This window comes from Merops nubicus, unplaced genomic scaffold (genome assembly GCF_000691845.1).
Source record: "Merops nubicus isolate BGI_N331 unplaced genomic scaffold, ASM69184v1 scaffold30976, whole genome shotgun sequence".
Lineage (NCBI taxonomy): Eukaryota > Metazoa > Chordata > Aves > Coraciiformes > Meropidae > Merops > Merops nubicus.
Window position 1 is genome coordinate 7485 of NW_008617444.1, and position 9124 is coordinate 16608.

Genomic DNA, 9124 nt, shown 5'->3' on the forward strand with positions numbered 1-9124 from the left:
GCTGCTGGTCTTGGCGTTCTGCTCCTTGGCACTGGCCATGGAGCTGCCCAGCCCCACGCCCGAGCGCTCCAGGGTGTTGGATTTGAAGGTGATGTGCCGGGTGCCGGGCGCTGCCCCGCGGCGTGCCTCGGGCTGCCCGGGGCCTGGCATCCCCCTTGGCTGGGGAGGAAGGTGGGCGCTGGGCTCCCTCCTGTCCTGTGACAGTCCAAGCTTCTCCAGTGCCTCCCGATGGGCTTTCTCCCTGTCCTTGGGGTCGGGGTGCCCCAAATTTGCCCTTTCAGCAGCGATGTCGCTGGCAGAGCCGGGCTGAGAGCTGGCTGAGGAGGGAGGTGTTGCTCTCACCTTCTGGCCGGGCTCCGTGGCGAGCGGCACTGGGCTGGTTTTGCTGGTTTTCAGGATAATATTTGGTGGCAGTTTTCGTGGTTTGGGGGCAGTTGGTGGCCCGCGTTTGGTGTCGGGGTCCTGAGGAGCCTCTTCCACCACGGATTGCTCTGGCTGGCCCCATGAAGTCCAAGTGTTGGTCTCCTTGGCCGTTTCCTTCTTGTCATCTGAGCGATTGCTCCGTGACCACTCATGGCTCACGAGGTCATCCTGGAAGGGATCTGGAGGCTGGATAATCAAAGATCCCAGGGACTTCACCTGTCTCCTTGTGTTGGCTTGGTCAAGCCTGTCCTCCTTGGGCATCTCCTGTGAAGATTTATCTGCTGGCACTGGGTCCTCCACTGCGTGGACAGTTGCTTTGCTGTCAGAAGCTCCACTTGACACCGTGATGCTCCTTGGAAGGCTGTAGTAGCCTGGGCTTGGAACTGCAGCTGGAGCCCAGCCGGAGGTGGCAGAGCTGCTCTTGCCACTCCTCTGCTCAGCTGCACGCTGCAGACCCACGCTCACAGGGGCAGCCCCATTTTCCAAATCTAGGCAAAGAGAGAGGTGAAGTCATGCGCTGTTCTGCAGCCAGACACAGGACACCTTCCTGTTCACAAAACGTGGTGCCTGCTGAGCCAGCGCAGCCGTGGCAGAGCCTTGCACCCAGAGAGTTCCCCCCACCCTGGCTGATACGCTGTCTCTGCTAAAGGTCAGGTACTTGGGATTTGAGAAAGCACACGGTGAACAAGGAGCCTCATTAATCTGTGCAAGCCTGTTGGGAGCAGGAGCAGAGATGCTCTGACCTTGCCCAGTGGCTGCTCCTGCACACAAGGACTGGGAAGGTGCAGTTGGTGTCCCACCTCCCTCACTGCCTACCCACCAGAGGGCAAAACCAAGCTGCCTTTAGCTTATCACATGCCTCAAACTGGGGTGATGCTCCTACCTGGGGCAGCAGAGTCCCTCTTGCGCCACGTCCCAGGCAGCTTGGAGGGCTCCACGTAGTCGGTGTCATCAGTGGAGACCCCACTGTCTGCTTCTGCATCCAGAGAGCCAATAGTTTCCTCCAGGAACATCAAACCCTCTTTCTCTTCCACTGATAAGTAGTCATAGCTGTTATCACTCTGGAAAAAAGCAGCACAGGTAGGGGATGGAGTTGTGGTTTTATTCACAGCCCTGGCAGTTTGAGAGACCTGAGACAGCTCCTGGCCAGTGGCTACTCAAAAATCAGTACTTAGAGTTATTGAAATCTAGACAACTTCCTCTAAAAATGTAGATAGACACTTAAGGCCATTTTTATCTGTGAGCATCAGAAGATGGGTTATTTTTAATTTTGAAACCTGGCCTCTGCTTTTTAGGTCTTTGCTTTACTTTGAGCCATGAGCAGGGGGGTAACATGGGTGCTCTATAGGCACAGACACCTGCCAGCAATGCTGAGTGTTAGAGCTCTGCCTAAACACCATAAACCCTGCAGGGTTATCTGGGGGGGATGCTCCTTCTCCTTTTCCTCCTAGAGAGATCCTGTTTAATTTTTGTTGTATTTTAAGTATCGTGAGAGACGATTGCTGTGGAAGTGCCAAGTTACAGAGTGATGCCTGCAATATATCATGACAAAACTGAAGTGCAGGGAAGGTTGGAATGGGCATTGGATCAACAAGCATGAAGGAGAAGTTGTCCCAGGTGGAGTTGTTTTGCAGAGAGCCAGCTATCCAAATCTTTTACCATGCAATAACACAACCAGTTTTTCCATCCCTAATAAATTTTAGAGGGTTTGGCTCTGGTTTGTGAGACATCAGATGGAAAACCTGTTCAGGGCTAAGCGTTGCACTTACACATATCAATTATGCTCCATATCAGACAGGATATAATTAGCCCATCAATCTTGGAATCAGTGTTTGGAGACAAACAAGCTTTAATGGATAGAGAGTGGAAAAATTACACATCTACACCCATGGCCCAAGTTCATCTCTGCCTTAACTAGGGAATTAATCTCCTGGCAGCTGGGAGGAGTGTGGTTTGCTGCCTCTTCCAGGTGAAGTCACCCTTGTTGGAGCCAGTCTGACCCAGTTATCCAACTGGCCTAGTCCCTCCCTGGGGAGCTCACCAGGCTCCTCCTGCCCAGCACCTGCCCCCTCTGCCTGTGCCTCTTTGGGAGTGCAGGAGCCGCTGGGCACCCGCTGCCACCTCCCAGAGGGGCCCTTGCAGGAGCCAAGGCTCTGGGTCGCTGCCCCACGTGTGGCAGGACTGGAAGTTGGGAGTGCTTTGGGGCAGGAATTACTTTGATTCCTGCACTGCCCTTAGCCTGGTGCTGTCTCAGGGCCCTCAGGGGCTTCCAAGCACCGATGGAAAGCAGAGATCTGGCTGAAATCCTTCCTGAGCTGCTGAGAGGGGGGAGTTGAGCCCCTGCCACGCCCAGGCTGGCCACACCAGAGTTACTTACGCACTGTGAGTGGTTGGAGGCCGTGCTGACCATGCTGTCACAGCTGCCAGAGTTGCAGCCAGCCATCCCCAGCTCCTTCCTGGGCATATCACAGGCTGCTGGGGCGTGCGGCACGGGCGGCAGAGTCCCAGCTGAAGCAGAAGGACAGGAGGGTGTTAAGCCACGAGACCCTCCCGAGGTGATGGGAGAGCACAGGGTCAGCCAAAGGGAGGAGAGCTGGGCTGTGAAGCTGCTGGGTGGATGTCAATGTGCTCCACCTCAGGCTGCTCTCTCCAGGAGAAGGGTCAGCTGGGCTTTTGTAGAGCATCCTTGGAGCTGAAGGTTTCCCCAAAAGAACTGTAAATAGAGAAAGCTCTGGACTGCCTATCCATGACTACCTCGTGTTGGTGGTGCCTCATCATCCCAGAGGTGTGGATAAGGTGGTTCCCGAGTGAAGGAAGAAGTTGTAAGCCCAGCTCAGGCTGGGATCAGCAGCAGTGATCCCAGCCCAGCTCTGCCTGGTGGAACCTCTTCCCTCTGGCACACCCACTGCTGCCAGCTATGCAGCTGAAGTGCTCTCCAGCTTCTGAACACGCTGTCCTGAAATGCTGCCCTTCAGTCACCACCCTGCTCTGCTGAGAGCTTCCTCCTGGCAAAGAGCTTCCTCTGCCAGCCTTCCTTGAGGGCAACGAGGTGCCCTGGCTGTGGGGAGGTGCCCCTGTGCCTTCAGGTCATGCCTGGGGGTGTCTGGGCACATGCCTGGTGGAGCAGGGCACTGCTGGGGGCTGTAACAATGTGCCGTGCCTCCAGCCACCCTGGGGTGCAAGCAACACCCGACTGTCCCCCTCTGCCTGTGGCAACGACCCTGTGACAAGAGCAGCTTGTGACCTGCTGCCCTTCTGGGTGCAGCCCATACCCCTGCCAAACCAGGTGCCACTGGGGTTCCCAGCAGAGAGACCTTCCCCAGGCAGGGTCCTGGGGGCAGAGGGGCTGGAGACCCTCCCCGGGTGCATGGCCAAGGGTCGTGCTGAGCCGAGAGGCTGGGCAGCCTGCAAGAGGCAGAATGACTTCTGGATGTGAAGCATCGACCCCCCAAAGCCTCCCCAGAGCACGGACTGCGTGTTCTCCTCACACACACCACCCCTTCCCCAGAGAGAAGTGGCTGTGGGGGCTGAGAGTGGCAAAACATCCACACCCCCAACACACACGGGCCCACGCAGGAGGATTTGCTCCTCGGCAGACAGAGGAGCTCTTTGTGCTCTAACCTGCCCGTGGCACAGCAACACACTGTGGCTTTTTTTTTTCTTTCTTGTGGCAGGATCAGGGAATAAGATCTAGAGATAAGTGAGCAGAACTGGCTGCTTGTTCAGAGCGTTAGACCCTGAAAGAATTCCTTTGTCATTGGAATATGCCACAAAAATCAGATTTCAGCACCCACGCCCTGACAGATCCAACTCTTCCACGCGGGAGGAGTTTAATAGTTGGGTCTCAGCTTTGCATTATTTACTGCTTAAATTACAGTGGAGTAAGGGGTGGGTTTGAAAGAGCAATACCCTTGGTTCTTGGAGTTCAGATAACTTTACAGCCATGACTTTTAGCTGTTGGGGAGAAGAGACACTGCGATTGCAAATATTCAGGTGCAGAGTGGAGGTTTTTAGGCTCCTGCAAGCCTCCAAGTGAAATCTGAATCTACTTCCAAGCAGCAAGAGCCCACTGCCCACTCTGCCAGGATTGCTGCAGTGCTCCTCACTGCCTCCTGCCCTGCCACACACATCTGAGAGAGCAAAACACTCCTGGGGAAGACAAAGTCTTGCTCAAACTTGACGCCTGCAGCTGGAGCAGCTGGTCAGAGCCAGGGCTGGCTGTGCAAGGGGAGCAGCAGCCTGGCTCTGCTCTGGAGGGGCTCTGGACAGAGCTGATTTCTCCACGAGGATGCCCCTTGTCATCAGCCCGCTGGAAGAAGTAATTTGCTCTCTCTCTCTCTTTGAGGAAACATCAAGCAGCTGCCGAGGCTTGGGCACCCGCCGAGCCCCAGCTTGCAGGGAGGCAAAGTTCAGCCCAGAGCTCCTCGGAAGCTGGAGAGGATCTGTGCAGGAACAAGAAGTTTGTTTTCCTGCCCACTGGTTCTCTGATGCGATTACAGCTCTAACGCCTTCATCTGACTCAGGAAAAGTGGTAAAATCAGTGCTGAAAATCCCAGGTTTTGTGATTCAGAAGGACGTGAAGTTCCTTCCCTTTTTTCTGAGTAACGTGGCAGTTCAGCACAAACTAAAAATAGGACTGAGCAATTAAATGAAAAGACAGGGGACTTGAAAAGCTGTTTTTTCAATGCCATGTAGCTTTCAACACTCGAATTGCTTGCAGAAGAAGCTAATTTTTATCTAAAATAAAAGGCCAGCCAGTTTGTGCAGCTTTTGTGGCAGCTGCTGTAACTGTCCTTCACAGAGCTCCCGAGCCCTCAAACATCAAAGAGCTGTTGGGCAGCAATTAATGCTAATTGCTTTATATGAAGAGGCTACTTTCTTCTAAGCCCAGTACTACTACAAGCACTCCACTGCAGCTCCCCAGCAGCTCTGCAGAACCTCAGTGTTTTAGGCTGGCTAAAGCAGAGCAGCCGTGCCCCCTCTGCTTATAGCTGCCAGCAAAGGGCTTTGTCCTGGCCAGCTGGGAACAAAAAACCAAACTCAACCCCATTTTCAGCTGCTGTCCCAGCTGCTGCTGCCCTGCAGCAGGATAGATCCCACCTCGGGGTGAAAGGAGACAGTGGCAGCAGATCTAGAGTTCCTCCTATGCACACAAGTAAATCAAGCACAGAGCAGTTGCCCTGCCTGGGCTGTTTGCCCTCCTGAGCTCAGGTTTTTGCAGCCTCTCCTCTGGTCTCCCCAGTTTTCCTCCCACCACCACCTTCAAACCACCTCGTCCATCTTCCCTGGAGCCACCTCCCGTGACAGCTCCACCACCCTTCCAAAGCACAGCAGGTCCCTGACCCCGCAGCCCCACGTCCCACCCGGGCAGAGGCGCTCAGCCCCTCCAGCAGGAGAAGGGCAGAAAGCAGAGGATGAAAATACAGAGCATTCAAGTTCGTTGTTACCTGGCCGGCCGTCGTTCCGTGCTGCCCCAAGCCTCGTCCCGGCCGTGCCTGTCCCAGGACTTCTTTGCTTTTCTGGGCTAACCAAACAGAGCTGGGTTACACATTAACTCCTCGCCGGCAGAGATAAGGCTGCTCCAGGTGAGCCCCTGGCCCCTCGAAAGCAGAGGATGAAAATACAGAGCATTCAAGTTCGTTGTTACCTGGCCGGCCGTCGTTCCGTGCTGCCCCAAGCCTCGTCCCGGCCGTGCCTGTCCCAGGACTTCTTTGCTTTTCTGGGCTAACCAAACAGAGCTGGGTTACACATTAACTCCTCGCCGGCAGAGATAAGGCTGCTCCAGGTGAGCCCCTGGCCCCTCCCCTGAACCCTGAGCTCGCAGGGCTGGGCAGCACCAGCACCCTGCTCCAGAGAAGGCTGCGGGCAGCTCTGCTGGGTGCCACCCAGCTCACTCACTTCCCAGCTTGGCTGCTGGCCTCTGATGTCCTCAGCGCGGGTTTCGCCTTAATCCAACATCCTGCTCTGCCGCATAGCTGCTCGCTGACTTTCGGGGGAGCCCTGACCCAGCCTTTGCACACCCTAATTAAACCCTGCGCCGGTGCTGCTGGAGGCGCTGCCCCACCACGGGGTTGTGCTCTGAGGTGCTTTTGTGCGGCTCAGGTTAAGCCCCGGCTCCCTCGTGGCTCGCTGCTGGAGCAGGGATCTGCTCCCTCATCACCAAAGCTTTCCCAGACACCCAAAGGTCGCCGCCTGCTGCTGCACGCTGTGAGGAGGTTCTTGTGAAGATGGGCAGAAAGCCAGTGGAGAAGGGAAGCTTCAGCACTAAGCGTTATTTGCCTGCTAGAGGAGAGGATGTCCAGGTCATGTGCAGCCCTGGGGCTTGTTCTGCACATCCAGCTCAGCTCCAGCTGCCCCTTCACCCCTCCTGGCATCACTCCCTGCAGGCATGGAGCCCCTCTGCAGGCTCATCCCCCCTGGCTCTAATGCTGGAAACTTTCACCAGGCAGCTTGAGGTCAAGCCCTAGAGGCTGGGTAAAGCTAAAGCCCCCACAACACCCATCACACCCCACCTCAGCTGCCCTCCTCACACCAAAACCTCTGAAACTGCTGCTGGGGCATTTCCTTCAGCAGCATCCCTCCCCTCCAAGGTGGAGGGGACCCCCTCTGCTGGGGGAAGGGAAAGAAGAGCCCAGTTATTCCATCTGCAACCCCCTGTGCAGGGCTGGGTGACACCAGCCCCCTGCACCCCACCTGCCCAGGCTGCAGAAACAGCTGAGAGAACTGCAGTGACTCGTTACCACCCCAGTTTGGGGCTTTCCTATTAGAATTACAGCTTTTCTCTCTGAGAAACAGGGCTTTGCTCAGCCCCAACACACACAGGCTTCTATCTGCTCTGCAAGGTGCTCCTCGTGGAGTAACTATAAATATCCAAGCAGAAACCCTGCAGCAAACTTTGGCAACTGATGCAGCCACCAGATTCACCCGAGTTTTCATGTGGCAATGACTTAATTATTTCTTAAGTTATTTTTTTTTTCCTTTTAGAAGAAGGCTCTGTTGCAATATTTCTTCTGTACCACACAGAAGAGGGAAGCGGAAACATCATTTATTTCAAGGCATGGGAGGATGGAGAAAGCAGCTGAGCCAGGAAGCAGGGAGGCTCCCCAGGGCTGCTGGGCCCTGTTACGAAAGGCACCGTGTGCCCTGAAGAGGGAAGAGCAGCTCCAGCAGCTCCTGGGAGCCAGCCAGCCCTGCGTGCCCACGCTGGCCTGCAGCAGAGGTAAGAGGTGTGAGTGTGGCACGTTCAGGGCGTTGGGGCAAGGGGTTTGGTGCAAGAGCTTCTGGAATCACACCACAGAAGCATCCTAAACAGAGTCAGAGTCCTGCTGGTCTTAAGTCTCGCTTAGTTCTGAGCCTGCTTTAAATCAAAACAATAAGTCCAACCCAGAGCTATTTTCTCATGGTGCAGGGTAGACGAGCCCCTTCCAGGCCAGGGCAGGTGTGTCCTGAGAGCTTCGTGCTGGTAGTGCAAGGACTTAAATCTGTGCAGTAAAATAGAGAGAGCTGCCCTCGGGGCTCTGCAGAGGTCAGGAAAATGCCTTGATCCCATTAAGAGAAGTCTTGAGCTTCTCTGAATCAGATGCCTGGAAAGAACCTGTTCTTTTTCCACATTCCTCTTCCTCCAGCAAATATAAATAGCTACAGCCCAAAATAAAGGGTGATTTCATGTATACAGCACGGAGTCTATGCGAGTAGTCAAATGATGCAGAGAAAACTCCACCAAGCTGTGAAAGGACTTTGGCATGTTAACAGACCCGTCGGGCCTCTCCCTCTTCACAAACAAAAGAACAAGAACGATTCAGGTCTGCCCCTGCAGGAGACGCATCCAAACAGCCTCACAGAGAAGATCCCTGCTCACAGAAGGATGTTTATTTGGCTCTGGGGGGGCTGTTGGACACTTTCCTTAGGCCAAATTGTACATACAGCATGTATGCTGACAGTTCTGAGGCAGGCTGGGGAGTTGATACCTGCTTCACATAGCAGTTTAGAGAAATAATGAAATCTTATTATAGCTGTGAGCTGAGTAAGGAGCCCTATTTATTATCCCTATTCTACAGAAAAGAGGTAGGGAAGTGGGGGGATCTGTTTCCATAGCTTGGTTATCATTAACTCCTCATCAGACATGAGGAGCTGGCTCTCAGGGTATAATACACTTCCCCAACTCTTCCCCCAAGGCTTTAATTAAAAATAATAGATGAGGACACCATAATCATGGGCAACCTGATTTTGGTAACTCCCCTCCTGTGTCCTTTTGGTACAGAAAACCTTCTGGTGCTCGGGCCCAGAGCAGTGGAAAGGCAATTATGGATTTCAGCCAGTTTGGGGTAATTTTCAGCCCAGTCCTGAGCAGAACCCAACAGCAGTTTTCCAATTGGACGTGTAGCTTGGTTTAAAATGTGGGCAGACGTTTAATTGTATGACAAGGAGCTGTAATTTCCAAAATAGCAAGTCGAAAACTCTTTGCTCCTCTTATCAAAGAGTTCCCCTGGCAGGGGGAGGTGTGCAGGGCTTACCCCAGGTGGGGTGGGGCAGGAGCCAGAGCTGATTCTGTGTAACAAAATGTTCCTTTTCCTGGTCCTCTCCCCAGCAACTGCTCTTTTTACCCAAGTGTATCCAGAACTAAGGAATTATGTTTGTCCTTCAGAATGCTGCTGATTGACTCCCAAGATAGGTCTTGTAGGCAAGTGCATCCATGCAGTAA

At 54.1% G+C, this 9124-nt stretch overlaps 1 protein-coding gene across 1 annotated transcript in view; it reads right to left on the reverse strand.

Moving 5' to 3' along the window:
* LOC103775684 (chromosome unknown open reading frame, human C1orf116) overlaps positions 1-9124 on the reverse strand; it is a 12754-nt gene that overhangs the window by 245 nt on the left and 3385 nt on the right. Inside the window, exons 2-4 of the mRNA XM_008943154.1 lie at positions 2801-2931; positions 1307-1484; positions 3-722 (exon numbers count right to left, since the gene is read on the reverse strand). Coding sequence (XP_008941402.1) covers positions 3-722; positions 1307-1484; positions 2801-2931 — 1029 coding nt within the window. The remainder of the gene's footprint in view (positions 1-2; positions 723-1306; positions 1485-2800; positions 2932-9124) is intronic.